We start from the raw sequence: 17,252 nt of genomic DNA, 5'->3' as shown, positions 1-17,252 counted from the left end.
TGTCGCCCTCCTTCGAGACTACTGCCACTGCTCATCCCGTATCTCCCCCGCCCCGCTTGCCTCCTCGCGACCGCTCACACCGATTCAATTCCCGTTTCACTCCCCTTCCCCCCGTGGTACACGCCAAGACTACCACCCGCTCCTAAACCACATTCCGCTCCCTTTCTCCTCCGTCCACTGTCTGACTTTTATTATTATTCCCCATTATCCATTCCCAACCGAAACTCTCTCTCCTCACATCAACTTGCGTCTCTATCCATCTCCCACGTCTGCCCCTTCTTTCTCCACATTCCCCCAATCCACCGTCTCCCTCTTTCCTCCCCATTCCTTGACTCCCCTCCCCGCCCCTCTCCCCTTCGTCCACCATGGCCAAGCAACCCAAGTCCTGGCTCGGCCGTCACCTCCAGCGTCTCGAACCCGCACTTCAGCACGACGGCTTCGCCTACACCTTCACCATTGTTTTCCTTCTGGTCAACGTCATCATCTTTTTCGTCGGCGCCGCCCCAGCATGGCTTGCCAACAGCGAAGAAGGCCTCGCTCTACGCCTCGCCGCCTCTTCAGCACGAGGCGGCGGAGCCATGCTCAATCTCGACGCCGCCCTCGTCATTCTCGTCGCCTCGCGCTCGCTCATGACATATTTGAGACGCACCCCGCTTAACATGATCGTCCCTTTCGATAAGGCCATGCCCGCTTTTCATTCGCTCGTCGGAAATGTCCTCGTTGTCGCAACTGTCATCCACACTCTCGGCCATATTGTCAGGTATTCCTTGTTGAGGGAATGGGGTGGCGGCATCTTGGGTCCTACTAGTCTGGCCTTCTCTGGCTCGTTTTTGGTAATTGTCGTCCTTTCTATGAAGATCACCGCCCTCAAATCCCTACGGAAGAGGTCTTATGAGACTTTCTATTGGGTTCACAGCCTGGGCTTGTTTTTCTTCTTCGCCCTCTTGATCATGCATGGCTCCCACAATGGCCAGGCAAAGACATTCATGTACATCTTGGCCCCGCTCACCATCTACATCATCGACAGACTCGTCCGCTTGTTTCGCGAGAAGGGCTCCCAACTCATCTTGCGCAAGGAGCATCGTCTTTGCAAGGGAACCGATATGGTCCGTCTCAGCATCCCGAGAACCTTCACCTACCTTCCTGGTCAGTACTGCGACATCAAGGTCCCGCTTGTCAGCACTCTTGAATGGCATCCTTTCACTATCGCCAGTTCTCCGCATGAAAACGAAATGCTTTTCTACATCAAGGTCAACGGCGATTGGACCCAAAAGCTCTACGACCGCATTCAGCAACACGAAAAGGATCATGACGAGATCCAAGTTCATGTCCGCGGTCCTTACGGAGCTCCCGCCCAGCATGTCGGTCAGTACGAGCATGTCGTTCTTATCAGTGGTGGTGTGGGCGCCACCCCATTTTGCGCTATTACAAAGTACGCACATCATTGGATTCTCAACTACACGCAACGGGGCGCGGAGGCCTCGAACACTGTTTCCGCCGCCTTCACTAGAAACCAAAGCGTCGTGGGGACATCAAGCGTACCGGGCACGCCAACCAAGAATGCATCCGGATACTCCTCAGTCCAGCGTTCCAACAACCCATCCAGGAATATGTCGAGGAACCAAAGCGGAAACAACTTTCCACACAATATATCGAGAAACTTTTCGAGGAATAGATCAACCAATGGATCGAGGCCAGTGTCTAGGTCAGGTTCTGGGCGTCTCGACCCATACGGCCCCAGAAATATGTCGCGGTCGGGATCCGGAAGGACAATGTCGAGACCTCATTCTGGTCACTTAGAGCGCTTTAACTCGGGCCATATGGATCGCGTTAGTTCGACCAGGACGAATGATAGTATTGGCCTTATCATTCACGAGCAGAGGCAGAACCAGCCTTTCGGCCCTACCCCTTCGATGCAACATCTTGCAGCAGCTAGCCCGCCAGAGGATATGCATATCACGATACCGAGCAGCAACGAGAGCGCAGATGATAGCATAATACGCACCTATATCGACAACGAAGTCCTTCCAGAGGACTACGATGAGGCTCTCGGAAACCCTGAGGCACCGATTCCAGATCGGCGGGCAGCAGCGTTGGACGCCGAAGGCCCTGCAAAGGAGAAGCAGCAGATGTTTGAGCTCATCAAGGAGTATGAATCGACCGCAGATCTGTTTGATGATGACTTTGAAGACACTCCTGGGACAGATCCCTTGAAGGCAGGAGGAAATGAATATGTTGGAACAGGCATACTCGAAGATGGGGGAATGGATCTTGATCCGGTGGACCTGGAGGCCGGCGGTGTGGAACTCGAGGACCAGATTCTCGAGCAGCAGACAGCTTCGAACGCATACAACATGCTAGGTATGAGTTTCGGCCCGCTTGCCATGCTCAGGCACATGCACGCGCAGGAAGATTCCAAGGTTCGGTCTAGCGTAGTACGAGCGTCAATGAATCTGATGGATGATGCGATTGATGCTGCTGTTTGGCAGGATCGCCTGTTATTCTATCTGCATTCGGTGACGTTGAACTGGATTTTGCTGTGGGTCATGCTCTTAAGGTTTTCTCTTGTTGCGATGGGATACATCACAAAACAGTTCTTCACAGACCAACGAGGGCTTGGAATTTTTGCTACCCACGCGATGAATTCCGTTGATCTTGTGTCAGCAATCTTCATCACGATTCCTGTCGTCGGTGCCGTCATCATGGAGATTTACCTGCATGGCCCCAAGGAATTTATGTCTGACAACATTGGAAACTGTTTTGATCTATTTGTGCTGGTGCCGCTGTTGCTTGGTTGCATCCTACTGCACGTCCTGGACCTAGCCAGTGTAGGAATTAATATTCAGCACATGTCCAACGTGATTGTGTTCGTCATCTGGCCAATTTTAAGCCTCACCCTCCTCTGGCGCATTGGTCGAACGATCGGATCGCGAGTCTTGCTCGCCCAGTACTTCAAGTCGACACATGCGCAAACAAAATCACTCGACTATATTTGGGTGAGCAAAACGCATCAAGATGACACGTGGCTAATTGAGGAACTTCTGCCCCTGGCCGAGTCAAACATTGTCCGCCTGCACCGCTTCATCACACGACATGGTCCAAAAACCGAGCCCTGGATGCTCGATTACGAAAAAATCCCCCTCAACACAACGTACTCTCGTCCCGATTGGGATGACGTTTTTGGAAGTCTTGTCGAGAGATCTAAGAGCGGCTCGGTGATTGGTGTATTCTTTTGTGGACCGGATAGTATGGCGCGAATGGTGCAGCAAGCAGCCATGAACGCCATGACGAAAAGCCTGGACAATGCCTATCAAAGGGGGTATATGCAAAAGGGCGGCCGTGCATATGGGCGAGAGGAGGAGTTGGGGTTTGCAAAATCAGGGGCAGGCAGAGGAGGCGGGCTCGGGAAGATGACAGAACGCGTGGGAATTGGAAGGAGAGGTGCAAGTGGACGGAAGCCTGGAAGTCCACTACCTGATGACAATCTAGACGCATCAGCGTATGGTTGCAGCGTACGAATATCTGTGAGGGTGGAAAATTTCACGTGAAGCAATTGAATTTTTTTGAATGCTGTGACATTGATAAGCATACCGTGGCGTATGGCAGTGCGGAGAGTAGGTTAGAAATTAACGCAGAAAAGACTGTCGGCAATTTGTACAGAGACGTCTGATGTTGATGTTATGCGCCCGGCACTTACACATGGTGCGAATAGTACTAGGATATATATGAAAGCCTGCAGGCACCTTTTTTCTATGCAGGGTGCGGCAGTTCCACACTTGCTCCGAGAAATGCAGCCGAGAAAAGGATTTGAATTCATCATGGCTTGAAATCAAGATGAACCACGAGACTAGCGTTTGAGCGTCTGCGCGCAGTGTCAAGAAAGGTATAAGAAACTTTTGAATTACCTGACTGTATCATTGGGGCACTTGCTGCCTGTAGCAGTGGTGTATCAGGTAGATAAACGGTGTCTATCTACGAGCATTTTGACCAAACTGCGCTGCTCTTGGCTACTGCAAAGCAATATGGCTAAAGTGTTTGTGACCCATCAGGTTGATTCCAAACGCTGTGCTTGTGAGGTCGGCGGGCTGTACGTTGAGTGGTGTCGGCGAGTTGTACAGTACGTTGAGTAGTCTGGGCTTGCAGGACGCAGGGTTGCGGATGATGTAGTGTCCAATAATTCCACGTTTGGGAGGTTGCATGAACACTGTCGAGCATCCCCAGCTTAGCGCTCTGTTCAGTTATTGAAGCAAAAATTTCTTGATTTCGAAAGATGAGCTGTCAAAAGATGACTGAAGCACATCTATTGGAAGTAGAGAAGTGGAAGTGACGGGAGAAAATGGGCAGCCGGAGCGGCATACTGAACATGCAACCTGTCGCTGTGCACCGACAAGCGAGCGGAGGCAGAGGCAGTACAGAGTTGTCAGAGACAGCGATTATCAGCCGCCGGAGCAAGCGATATCGGGACGACTGAAAAAGCACTCTAGCCTAGTGGTTAAAACCACGGCTACGGAAGTCGAGGTACCGAGGAAGTCGAGGTACAGAACCGAGGAAGTCGAGGTACAGAACCGTCCGTGGAAGTCGAGGTACCCAAGGGTACCGTACCGGGCTCGAACCCGGGCTCTGACATCCCAGCGTCCTAAGGATGACGTCTTTAAAAGCCCGGCCGCAGACGCTTTTGTGATTGAATTTTGAAGGTATTTTCCGGAGAGAATTTACCGCTAAATGCGGGTTTCCTGTCGCACGGTTGTTGCCCAAATGGTGCCTAGATGTTGGGAGATGTGGGTTGAGCACCTGGATAGTATGATCGCAAAGACGTTGCTTACTGTACTTGTAGTAAGTTGGTCAGACGGAGGCCCTTGTCATTTACAGTAGGATGTAAGGTTGGTATATCACCGCTAGGACACCGCCCTGTCTTTAAAAATAAAGTTAATCCATTTCGATATCGAGGGGATGACACTGTATGCAGTAGTACAGAGAAAGTGCAAGTCTTGTGTGGCGTAGATTGGCGGTATGCATTGAGCTCTTATCAGTTCTGGACTTGTGGAGTGAGGCGATATCCCGTAAACAGCGAAGTGAACTTGTTGTGTACGGTCCCGTGCGTTTTGTGCGGAAGGGTGGGATGGATGCTAGCTGAGCAAAGGTGTTTGAATAAATAGATTTCTGATTAAAATGAGCAACGGAGGGCATTGTTGGGAAGATGCAACAGGCAGAGGTGATTGAGACTGGCGACTCACCGCTTGTTCTCGCCACTCAAGGCTTGTCCATAGAGGATACTATTCGAGCACTCGACGTGGCAGAGTTCTCATACAGATTTCCTACACCGCGGTCCTGAGAGGTAGTGCATTACACACGTGTAATTCTGCCATGTTGGCAGCTGAGTGAAAAATATCGATATTTCATATAACTTTACGGAAGGACTGTGTAGTGCGCAAGTGTGCAAGTGAGTTATTTCAAGGCAAAATGACTTCGGTCCCCGCTGTACAGGACTGTATCTCTGGTGACTCGAGAGCGCTTTGTTTAGAAACGCAATGCTGTTAAATGCACATGCATCCACGCCTCGCGTCATGCTCATCCTGTGACTTGTAGCTTCAGGGCACCCATTTTGAGTGCTTTCATCAACGAGCCAATCCAAATGTGACCCAGCTCACGCCCCAACACGGCCTCGCTGGATACATCCCCATTCCATCCCAAACCGCCACACCGCCTCCTTCTCCCCTCATCAGAACCTCCTTCCATTTTCGACCCCCACTTCTTATTCGTCTGTCACATCATACGCTTCTCTATTTACCCGATTACACTTCCAGACGCACCCATCGCACTCGTCCCTCCCCTGAATTTTTTGCTCCCCTAGGGGAGGGGAGCAAAAAATTCAGGGCCCACCCCCGCTGAATTCCTCCATCTGTCAGAGGCGAGCCTGAAATCGCCGGATTGTTTCCAACCAACCTGCGAAGAAGATACCGGATTGCACTGTATACTGTAGGTCATCTTGGCGTGTGCATCCAAGCATTTCAAGCACTGTCTCCACCTTGTCTTGAAGCAATTTCGTTGCTGTCGGTTCCTTTGCTTCGATCCGATGCTGTCATGCATAACGCTGTCATGCAAGAATCGCTCGGATGTTACTCCAAAGTTAGCCGTTGTTTTATTTGTAGACATCAAGACTGATACAAGTCACCACCGCTCCGCCACAACAACCTATACTGCCGAAAGTAACAAGCACTACGCGAAAAAAAGAGTTACTACAACTATGAGCTTCCAGCGCACTGCTCGGCCGGATTGAGAAGCGACCCAATTCGCATCATCGCCCGTGGTGATTCACGTGATGATGGCTTTTGAGTGAGTAATTGCTCTACGGCCGGAATGTGCGCCAAATCACGGCCTATACCATGCATCGCCCCGGGTACCTCGACCTCATCCATGCTTTTCCGTCTCCAAGTGTTGATATATTCCCGTGCAATGCCCGCATTCTTCTTCGCTTTCTCTCTGTTTTCCGCAGCACATCTCGCCTTCATTCCCCTTTCCAACATTCGCTTCCTACGATGAGCGAGTCCCCCGACAGTCCGGGCGCATCGCGAAGAGCAGAATCGACCAGCACCGAACGATCCATCGTGCGAGCTACCGCATGTCTCACAATGCTTCGTGAAAAGCCCAGACGCCGAATCAGTCCGTGGTAGAATTCTCGTGTAGCCGTAGATGGCGTAGGGGGGCGTCGGTGGTGCCACATCTGTTGGCGAGTACAGATCGGGTCGCCTACCATTACCATCAAGTAATGACTCATGTCCTCTTGAGCGGGCCGGCGATGGGTCGTGCAATCGAGTAGACTGCGGGATCAAAGGAGCGTGGTTAGTGGGATGGCTGAAAGCAGGTGGTGTGAAATAGTTTAGCGAAGGGAGAACGAGAGGAGACTGCTTCATCATGTTTGCAGGGAGTAAAGTCGAAGACGACGGTAGTCTCGAGTGTTGGGAGTAAAGTGAAGACCGGCACGAAGCAATGTCGTGGATGCGCGCAGAGGAATAATTGCATTGCCTTATAAGTACTCACAGATTCAGGCTCGCCTGGTACATGGGAGCAAGAGCGGATTTCAATTCGAAGGTTTCTCAGAAAAAAGAAAGAGAAAACAACAGTCCAGCCGCAACATAGTTGTACGAAAGTTCATCACACGGCCTTGCTGATAGGGTAGTGTAAAGAACCATCTGCGGTACGCACCGTGACGTACTCTCTAGGCGACATGCCATGGCATTGGCTAACGGTCGATTTGAGGATTATCATCACATTGTCATACAAGCCAGTATTGATAGTGCAGACTCATCGAATTTCTTGGAAAGCCCTCAATCCGGGCCAATCGCACAGGCCAGTGTGCCCCTCTGCCGCCCCATCACACTTTCTTCACCTAATCGTTTACCTCCAGCATGTTGTCCAACTTGGGTACCGCTTCAATCAGGCAACGTTTTAGTCCGAACCACCCAATGGGTATTTACCGTCTTTCATCATTCCTTGCCTTCTCATAAAACTCAATCGCGTATGTCGGAACTACCAACCAAAACCACCACGTTCTTCAGAGTCGTTCACCAGTTTGCAGTAACGAGAGGAACGGCCCACAGTCATTTTGACGAAAATTAACTACAGGTGGCGCTGTGCGGGACCCCAAACACAATCTCTCGCGTAAGCTTCTTCGGCCAAATTTTCCTCCTCCATGACTTATGTGTTGACATATCCTGACATCAGGACGGAGACATCCCTCCAGTGAGCTGACAAAATCCACTCATAAATTAAATCAGGCCATTCGTGCATGACAAAGAGAGGTCCCCCCTGCGGTCATACAGTATTGAAAGGGGCCGTATATGGAAACCAGACCCGAGTTTCACATCGCAATGAACTTTTTTCCTCAAGCGCCAAAACAGTCATAACGAATAGGTAGAAGGAAACTTCCAGGCTACCAGGAGGCGCCTCTTGCTTTCTGCTTGGTTAGACGCATGGCGTCATTTTTCTTGAAAAGCTTTCGGCCACCGCCGACAGCTACTTGAGCTCTTCTTGAATATAAACAAGCTCCATTCTGTGTGGTCCGCGAACACACCCTCTCAAACGAATCCACGAAGCTGTTGTCCACACTTCGCCCTGCTGATTAAATTCCACGAATTTTCTCTGGTCCGCTACAGTATAAAGTGCAGTTTAAAGTGCCGTTTGAAAATCCAAGCCAGTTTGCTGACACGAGAACATACAAACCAAGCAAACAGGTTTTGCACAGCAGAGTAATGACGAAACCTCATCAAGACGCTTCTTTTTGATGCTACCGAAATGGCCTTACGATGGGAAGATGGGTAGTATATTCCTTGTGCGCACTCCTCTAAGTACAGTACAACGCATGGTGGTGCAGTATGCTTATGTAATGACACATCAGTTCCTTCTACTGTACTTTGCACGCCCTTTCCACGCCATAGAAGAAGTGTCATCATGGAAATGGTATCCCATGAAATACTTCGTGCATCGAAGCCGTACGCATCGCCTACCTCAAAATCATTCTGAAAGGGGCAATTCAGTATTTGCCTCTGTTCACAGCGGTCGTTATGAGTCCCACACACAATACAATACAAACCAATAAACAGCAACACTTTGCTGATGAGAATCAAAATTAGTGTGGTATCGTTGCGGGTTTAACATTCGGTGATTAAATTACGTAGTTCTAACATCTTTTTTGCAGTCTGGTCCAGATTTACACACCCTTGTTTCCAAGTGTGTGACTTACCATGTCTGCCAGCAAACACAGAATCACATTTCTACGACGAAACGACTTTTTGACCACCGTAGGGAGTGCAAAGTTCGTTCCTGGCTTTCGAGTGTGAAGTATAAACGTGGTGTAAAGTTTACTTAGTCTGCTAAATGTGACATTCAAAGCTATCGATTTTAAAGACATGCGGACAACCTCCTTCTACAGTAGGTATGCCAACCTAGGGGAGCCCTTCTATTGTGCGTTAGGGTGGAAGATCTCCTTCTCTCCACACTTATGGTTTTATGCCTTTGAATGGCCGAAGAAAAACTGTGACAGTGATCCCGCTATCCAATCCTGTATGTCAAACAACTATCTCTGAACAGAGCATTTCGTCACGCTCTGTGAGGATCGAAACTGCCCTCGACATGACCTAGAATACTTTTTTCTGTTCAGCCCAATCGATTTCAGCCGAGGCCGAACTTCAACTGTACTCATCAATCAAACGATCTCGATAGATTTACAGAGCAGAGGATACAGATTTGGGCATTGCGTGCACATGCTTCGGCGGTGTTTGGCTTTTCAGATGAAGGACACTTTCAACTTCCTCCATTTTGACTTGCATATGCTTGACAAGAGTGTGAAACTTATGCCCGACAAAAGAATTGATGTCTGCGTTTCGGCAGAACACAAAACCCGGAGAGAGATACACGCGCTTCCTTGTAACTTAACGAAAAACTGGATGCCGGAAAACACTTTTGAGATCCCTTCGAAAGTTGTTTCTCCGCCATCTTCGGAACCAAGCACGTTTTATAAAAAATAGTTGCATATAGATTCTGCGGGTTGTGGGCTTTTATTGTAGTTAGAAATGACATCGAAGTGATATCTCGGGCTCTAAACTTAAAGGGAGTTCTGACGAGCATTGGAATCCATAGAATCAAATTAATTTATGCACTTTGCGCTTTAAAAGTTGATCCTCTATCAAGTAGAACACCACTTGTCCAGTCCAGCTAGATGCCATACTACTGTGCATACAAACTACGGTCAGTCCTCCCAATAGTACTCCCCCGATAGTACAGTAGTAAAACCCTCAGTATGAATACCACCCGCCTTTCCAGCAAGAAAACGTGTCATTTGAGATGCTATAGGCAGGTCATCTGAATATGGATACAGTATAGTGTTGTGATTTCGTAAAGCACATTGAATATTTATTGAATTTTTGAAGTAACACCATTTCGATTAAGGATAGTCGTCGCAGTACAGTACATGTAGCCAACAGCTATGTGCTGTACGATCGACTCCTGCCTTTGTATCTCAACCTCGAACAGGTTTTGCATAGCGCGTTCGCTCGGGGTTGGAAAACGCACAATATGGATTGTGAGACGTCAGGTGTGTGAGGAGTTCCGTCAAACGAGAATCAGCGATTTTTTTAGGACAGTGTTATGATAATCACGCCTCTCGTAGTGATAAACCTCTGTGTATGGATATTGTCGTCCTACGAACGGCACTCTTATTCGGAGGTTGCACTGAAGTACTGTACGAGTCGGAGGTGCGATGAAAGTCCAGTCTCTCCTCAAGATCACATTTGCAGTTTCACGAAATCAATCCGGTTGCCGCATGCAAGAAGACTACATCGAGACGAGACTTGGTGTAAAGTACGTCTAAACGGGTCTTCAAATTTGCTTGGCAAGCCTTCGATTGTATTGGATACCCATGCATTTTGATGTATTCATCCTGTCTACGCGAGAAGTTGAGGAAGAGACTCGTCTGTTGAAGCTGAATTTAAGTTGGACCTCCTGATCGCAATGAAGCTAGTGCAACCACTGCCCAGTAACGTCTAACGTGGCACGATGAGGGCAAAATGCTTGGCAAAATGAAGAGTGTGAGCTTCATATGCTCGTCCTTCAAAAGCCATGGCCAATTGCTAACTCTTTTTAGATATGATACTGATATCTGTAACGACTCGCGGGGTCGCGCTCGTGGAACTCGCTTCTCCAAACTAGAGGGGAAGTGCGCACAGTATCGGCAAGTCACTCTGCCTCCTCTTTCTCTGGAGAGTGCCGCACTTTACTCTATAAAGTGTTGTACTCCTTTTCAGGACAGGAGCTCCAATTCCACGCCCGTGGCATGTGGTGCCAACGGGCGCGACCCTTTTCAAAATACTACTGTCGGTGACGCCTGAAAGGTCGCCTCCGAATGTTCTCATCAGACGCATAATTAAAAGGTTCGGGATATTACAGTGCCCCAATACTTTGTTTCTGAACAAAGTATTTAGTTGAAACCGCATTGCGTCTGAGCCTTTTGCTTCATGTCTCGATTTCCTTCTGTACACAAAAAGTCCTCTAGGACTCCTGGCAAGTCCTCTAACACCTGCGAGAGCGGCTCCCATGTTCTATCAATTAGGTCCGGGAGACCTTCCCATTCTACCATGACGCGGATTCCATCATGGGCCTCTGTGATGCCGCGCAACGCCAATGCCTTCTGATACGTAGTTTCAGTGTGCTCTGCAGCTCGCAAGAGTGCTTCGTCGACAGGTTTCCCGTGCATATCAGCTCTATACAAGATAAGCCGTCTGCAATGCACCGTTTCCCGCTTCCCGCTCAATAGACTCTCGACTTCATAAACAGACTCACTCTGACAATTCAGGACGCGGCGCGGCCCCCGCCAAGTGAAACTCAATTTGTGCCCAGAGCTTCCGGCTTGTCTAACTAGGACAAAATCCCCCACTTGAAAGTTAACAGGCTTCACGTTTGTCTTGCGGTTGTGAAGTTGGACACTCCTCTTCCGCTGAGCAGTGGAAATGCCCGATACTTCTCTATGCATGGCACTTAGCGCGTTTTGCAAAGCTGTAACGCCAATGATTTTTCGAACTGCGATTTCATTCTCCGATCTGGCATGGCGAAGGTTCTGTATGGGCATCGCCCGTAGCAAGGGACGCTTCGGTAAATGTCCTGTGAACACTTCGAGCGGCGACCGGTAAACCCCAGGAATTTTTACGTTTCTCAGGCCTAATCGCTGTGATGGGGAGTGGTTGAGGACACTCTGCACACACTCTGTCACTGCCGGCCAGTCTTCAGCCGCCAGCCGCCACTCGCTCGTCATCGCTTTACAGGCCCGTATCACCTCGCGACACACGCGCTCGACTGAGCCGTTTGCCCATGGAGAATATGCTGTTGTGAAGTGATGCCGGGTTCTTGCCTCTTCAGTTAGTTGAGAAACCAGTTGATTTTTGAAGTGTGTCCCCTGATCGGTGCACAGCCACTCCATTGAGCCAAAACACCCGATCCAAACGGAGAAAGCCTCTGCAGCAGCCTGACTGGTTGCCTCCTCGGTTGGCCACAGCCACACATATCCGGATAGGTCGTCTTTTATGATGAGAATGTACCGCTTGTTATCTGTTCCTTTTCCCATGTAGAGAAAATCGGCATGGATTACCTCATTCGGATGCTCTCCATGCAGCGCATGTAATAGTGGTCGGGGAACCAAATTTCCGGACCTGGTCATGATACAATGTAGACATCCACGAACGAGCTCGTCTGAGTCCTTGCTCATATTTTTCCACCAAAATCCTTCTTGCAGAATGCTCATGGTTGCCTTTATGCCACGGTGCCCGATCGTTCCACAGTGAGAGCCAACCAACACCTTGAGCTGCAGCTCAAGGTCGTCGTCAGGAATCCAAATCCGGCCTTTTCGCTTCCATAGGCTGTCCTTGTCGTCCATGGTTAGGCCATCTTTGTTGGACTGAGATGCTGCCTGAGACGCTTTATAAACATCTAATGTCGGCATATCAAAGTCACTTGATGACGGAACGATCTGCTGGGCAGTCTCCAGAAAAAGACTGCATACAGATTTCATAGATGTTTCTCTACGGTATCCGCGAACCCACCGGGTGAGAATATCAGCAAACACGTTAGCAGCACCACTTATGTGCTCAATTAGGTAGTCGAAACGGGATAGAAAAAGAGCCCAGCGCTGCACTTTCGAGACGATATGGTGTCCGAGGGCAGGCTCAAGAGCTAAAGGTGCAAAGACAAACAGCAAGTTACGATGGTCGGTAAAGACCCGAGGTGGCTTCTCGCGAAGAAATAGGTAGTCAAGCTTTTGAAAAGTTTGGAAGATGGCAAAGCCTTCTTTTTCGAAAGTAGACCACCCAAGTTCTGCTCCCTTGAAGCCAGACCCTAGGAAGGCAAGGGGTTCATGTCTTTGATCTGCAAGAGGCAAAGACAGTTGCTTCTTGTCCACTTGTGTCACGACGGCGGACCAGTACCTATCAGATGCATCTGTATAAATACATACTTCCTTATGTGGAAGGGGGTATGATAGCTTGACGGCCTTGCGCAGTGTGTCCTGTAGTTGAGAGAAGCATTTCTCCTCAGTAGGCCCCCAGGACAGACTGCTCAAGGTAATATTTCGAATGGCCCTTTTGGATCGCTTGCCAGCTCTAGTGTAGGCTGCCTCGAGAGCGTTCGTCAGAGGAGCACATCGGCTTGCAAAATCGGGAATGGCAAGAGACATCCAACGGCAGCAGTGGATAAACTCAGATAGTTCCACTGCCGTTTTGGGCATATCCATATCTTTCAACCCCTCAAGGCGGGAGGGGTCCATTTTGTAACCATCTGCTGCCACGATGCGCCCGCACCACTTAATGCTTGTTGCGAAAAACACACACTTTCTTGCGGAAAGAAAAAGATTACGCGTGGCACATATCTCGAAAAACGTCTCGAGATATGAAAGAAGGTTATCTTCGGTAGCAGCATGAAGGTTGAAGTCATCTATCCAGGCCTTCATGTTGTCCCTTAATGAAGAAAAAAGTGGCTCTACAGTACTCTGAAAATGAGCCGTCGCGTTAGCCAGGCCAGGCAACACCCTTTTCGATGCAATCACGCGCTTCGGTGTTACTATACCGCACGCGCCGTAAGAATCGGGGTGTAGAGGGAGTTGCCAGAATCCGGAGGCAAAGTCCAGGCAGGAAAAACATGTACTGCCTGCAAAATCGTGTACCTCGGAATTGAGGTGTGGCATCGGCCATCCTTCCTTCACCGTTGCAGCATTGACAGGACGAAGGTCGATCGCCATGCGATAGGCGGCTCTCCCGCCTTTGGGGACCAGCAGAGGGGCAGATTGCCACTCTGCAGTAGGCATGTCAAAACAAAAGCCCATCTCGACAAGTGTATCCACATACTTGTCAAGAAATACCCTCTGCTCGTGTGAGTAGCGACGTGCTTTCACTCTGACAGGGGATTTGCCCGGTTGAAGTCTGACTCTCATAGGCTTGACGTCGGCTGGTAGGGACTTTCCCAGCCGAAGCCGAAAACCGACTTATATCGGGATAAAAGTGCGGTGAGTCTGGCTCCTCCGTCTGAAGATAGACCGTTGGATATCGCCTCATCGACCTTTTTCTTCAGAGCTTGATCCAAATCCTCCTTTGGGTCGTCCCCCAGGTCGACGTAAACGTCGCTGTCCTCAAGCATGTCAGCATCAGCACCACCCCCACTGTGGTACGTACTACCATATTCGAGCCCACGCTCATACAAAAGGCTATGGATGGACCCTGCTGCAGCATTTGCACCATCTAGGTTTGCTCTGCGCAACATATCTGGTATGTTGAGCACACCATTGTTGCGGTCGCATGCCGCCGCCATCAGCAAACGATTGTCTAAACCAATGGCTGAAAGGACCTTTCTTCCAATTATGACGTACTTCGTTTCCTTATCGCTGACCAACCACTCTATTCCCCGCATCAGCATGTTTGTCCCGTGGCGAATTCTCAACATGACATCGGAGTTCACTTTTCGAGAACAACATAGCGGTTCTGCTTCTAAAAGAGCGTTACTGTACCGCAACGCTCCGCCCAAATCCTCGGGGTTTAGAGTGTTGTCAGCATCTGCCATCAGCTTGAACACATTTGGTGGGATCACATTAATGTCTGACCCTTGATCAGCAAGCACTACACAAACGACAGCTCCATCGCAAAACGTTGCTGAAAAGAGTGAGGAGTTGTCATTTAAATCATGCTCACCAACAACTCCCACTGAACCGTCTTTTCCTTTTCGGTCAGAGAACCTGAATCTTTTATCTCCTTTCTGTTTCTTTTTCGAATCATAATAGGTGGACAAAAGTTCTTTCTTACGAGTTTCATTCGTATTCTGGCACTCGTTCATGAAATGGTATTCAGAACAAGATTTGTTGAGGCAAGCCGGGCGATCCCTTTTGCCTCTACTTTTATGCTTAGAGGCATCAGCAGCACCACTCTTACGTTCCCTCCATTTCTCATTCTTGGTCTTCATTGCTCGACGATCCTTGGCTCTGGTTCTATTTGCTCTGTCCAAGTCATCATCTGAGTCCGAGAAAGAAGATTGAGGATTGAAACGTCTGGCAGCCTCATATCGATCAATCTGTTTTGCTTCCCTAACTAGCTCACGCATGAAAGCGTTGTAGTTTTTCTTGAAGCCCTCCTCCTTTCTCAACTTTATTGTCAACAAGAGTCGATTTCGGAGTTGATCATGTGTGACACGTTTAAGAACGTGCCCAACAGCCAACTGAGGCTGTTTCTGAATGAAAGCTGAGTATCCGAGATTGTCCAAAGTCGTAGCATACTGTCCTAAAGTCAGGACCTGCATCTCCAGACTCATATGCTTGGGACCATGCTCCATGCGGACCTGCCTGAGATCCCGCTCGATCTGGCCCAAGTCATACTCAGCGGGATTGACATGTGCGCGTTCCTCCACACATGCCTTCAAATGTTCCTCTGATATCTCTTCCACAGTATCGGCAGGGACCCACTGTGCTTTGACAAACATGTCCAGCACGGGTTTGGCGATAGAATTGCGATACGTAGTCAGTGGAACACTGACTCCACTTTCTTCATTTTTCTCAGTGATCATGCGTTCATACACCTCTCGGCGTTGTTTGTATCGAACAAAGTCTTTTGTTCCGATGCCTTTCAGGCGCGGAGCTTCCACAGACTCTACAATAGTCTGATGGACAGTGTCGTGTCCAGTAGCGGCCGTTCCGGCCGCCTCTTCCTCAGTCATTGTCCAGACAAGGCGGTTCTCGTAGCAAAACCTCGCAAGCTATTCGCGAGTAATTACTGTAACGACTCGCGGGGTCGCGCTCGTGGAACTCGCTTCTCCAAACTAGAGGGGAAGCGCGCACAGTATCGGCAAGTCACTCTGCCTCCTCTTTCTCTGGAGAGTGCCGCACTTTACTCTATAAAGTATTGTCCTCCTTTTCAGGACAGGAGCTCCAATTCCACGCCCGTGGCATGTGGTGCCAACGGGCGCGACCCTTTTCAAAATACTACTGTCGGTGACGCCTGAAAGGTCGCCTCCGAATGTTCTCATCAGACGCATAATTAAAAGGTTCGGGATATTACATATCAATACAGCAGCAAAATTCAACGAGACTGAGAGGGTACACTGTATCGTACTGCAGCGCACGTAGGGGGCAACAAAAGGGAATTGCTGTAGCTGAGTCAGTGTTACAAAAATGTTGGAAATACCTGACTCATTACTGCAGTTGCAATGTTTTTTTTGGCGTGCAAGCAATGCAAGGCAAATTCTCTGCTGTTTTGCTCAAGGCACCGTCGTTAGGATGTTGATTCCTTAGTGGTTTGTATCATAGCCGTACCAGAGTTGAGATTTCAACGCCTAACCAGTGCAATGCTCACAACCTCGGCCTCCGTTTCAAGATGCACAAAGGCATGTATGCTGAATGGAGAAGCAGCAATACAGTTACCCTAAGCTTTGACTACTGCACTCTCTTCGGTGTTGAAAACATTGCATGAGTGAGAGCTTCAGGTCTGTAAAGCGACACCGGAAATTTTTGGAAAAACACGGCCTCTGAAACTTTCCTTTCCCGTATACCACTGGGTTGGTTTTGCTATTTGAAGGACATATACAGTATTAAACACTGGCGATGGGTTTTGATGCGGGAGGGATAAAATACTCTTTCATGAAACCGAGCACTGGTCCAGAAAGCTGCAAAAAGATGTTGCAAGCATCTGCAGTTAGGCAGAGAAAAGATTGGGCAACTGGACACGCAGCATCTCCATCCGCATGAAGTGTAAAAAAAACACAAACGCACACACAAGCGTGGCACTTTTTCCGCCCAAAACTCATGCACATCCGTTGGTCTACTGTCTATAACTCCAGGCACAGTCCCTCTGTGTCTGGAATGGTAAAAAGGGACTGACGGATGTGTCTGAGTTCAGGGCAAAAATGTGGGGGGACCGTGAACGTTCTCTCAAGCACAAAGGATTTTGCCTTTTTGACGTTGATCAATCTGAAGAACCGTGCGGGCTTCAGTTGCCTGTGGCTCACTAGCCGTCGCGACTCTCACCCCAGACTGTTGGCTCAGGCCGTGGGTTGAGGTTGGTTCTGATGTTTGGTGAGACTGTATGGTTGCTCTTTGCTCTCGAGGGTTGTCCCGGTCCTTGGTAATAGCAGATGATGTCGCACTACCCAACGGTGGCACGTCTGCACTCTCTGGCTTGTCCCCCTCCCGAAGCTGTTCTACACAAAACTCGACGGCACGTCGTGCCGCACAAGGG

The 17,252-nt window shown here is 49.3% G+C and overlaps 1 protein-coding gene across 1 annotated transcript; it reads left to right on the top strand.

The window, feature by feature from the left end:
* Window positions 1-365: 365 nt before the first annotated feature.
* CHC_T00004536001 (hypothetical protein) lies at window positions 366-3,548 on the top strand. Its single transcript, XM_005715943.1, has one exon. It carries the CDS (start codon window positions 366-368, stop codon window positions 3,546-3,548), a length of 3,183 nt encoding a protein of 1,060 aa, XP_005716000.1.
* The last annotated feature ends 13,704 nt before the right edge of the window (window positions 3,549-17,252 follow it).

The sequence above is a fragment of the Chondrus crispus genome, genomic scaffold, assembly GCF_000350225.1.
Source record: "Chondrus crispus Stackhouse genomic scaffold, scaffold_235, whole genome shotgun sequence".
In the NCBI taxonomy this organism is placed as follows: domain Eukaryota; phylum Rhodophyta; class Florideophyceae; order Gigartinales; family Gigartinaceae; genus Chondrus; species Chondrus crispus.
The sequence above is the reverse complement of the archived record's forward strand: the minus strand, read 5'-3'. Positions and strand labels throughout refer to the sequence as shown.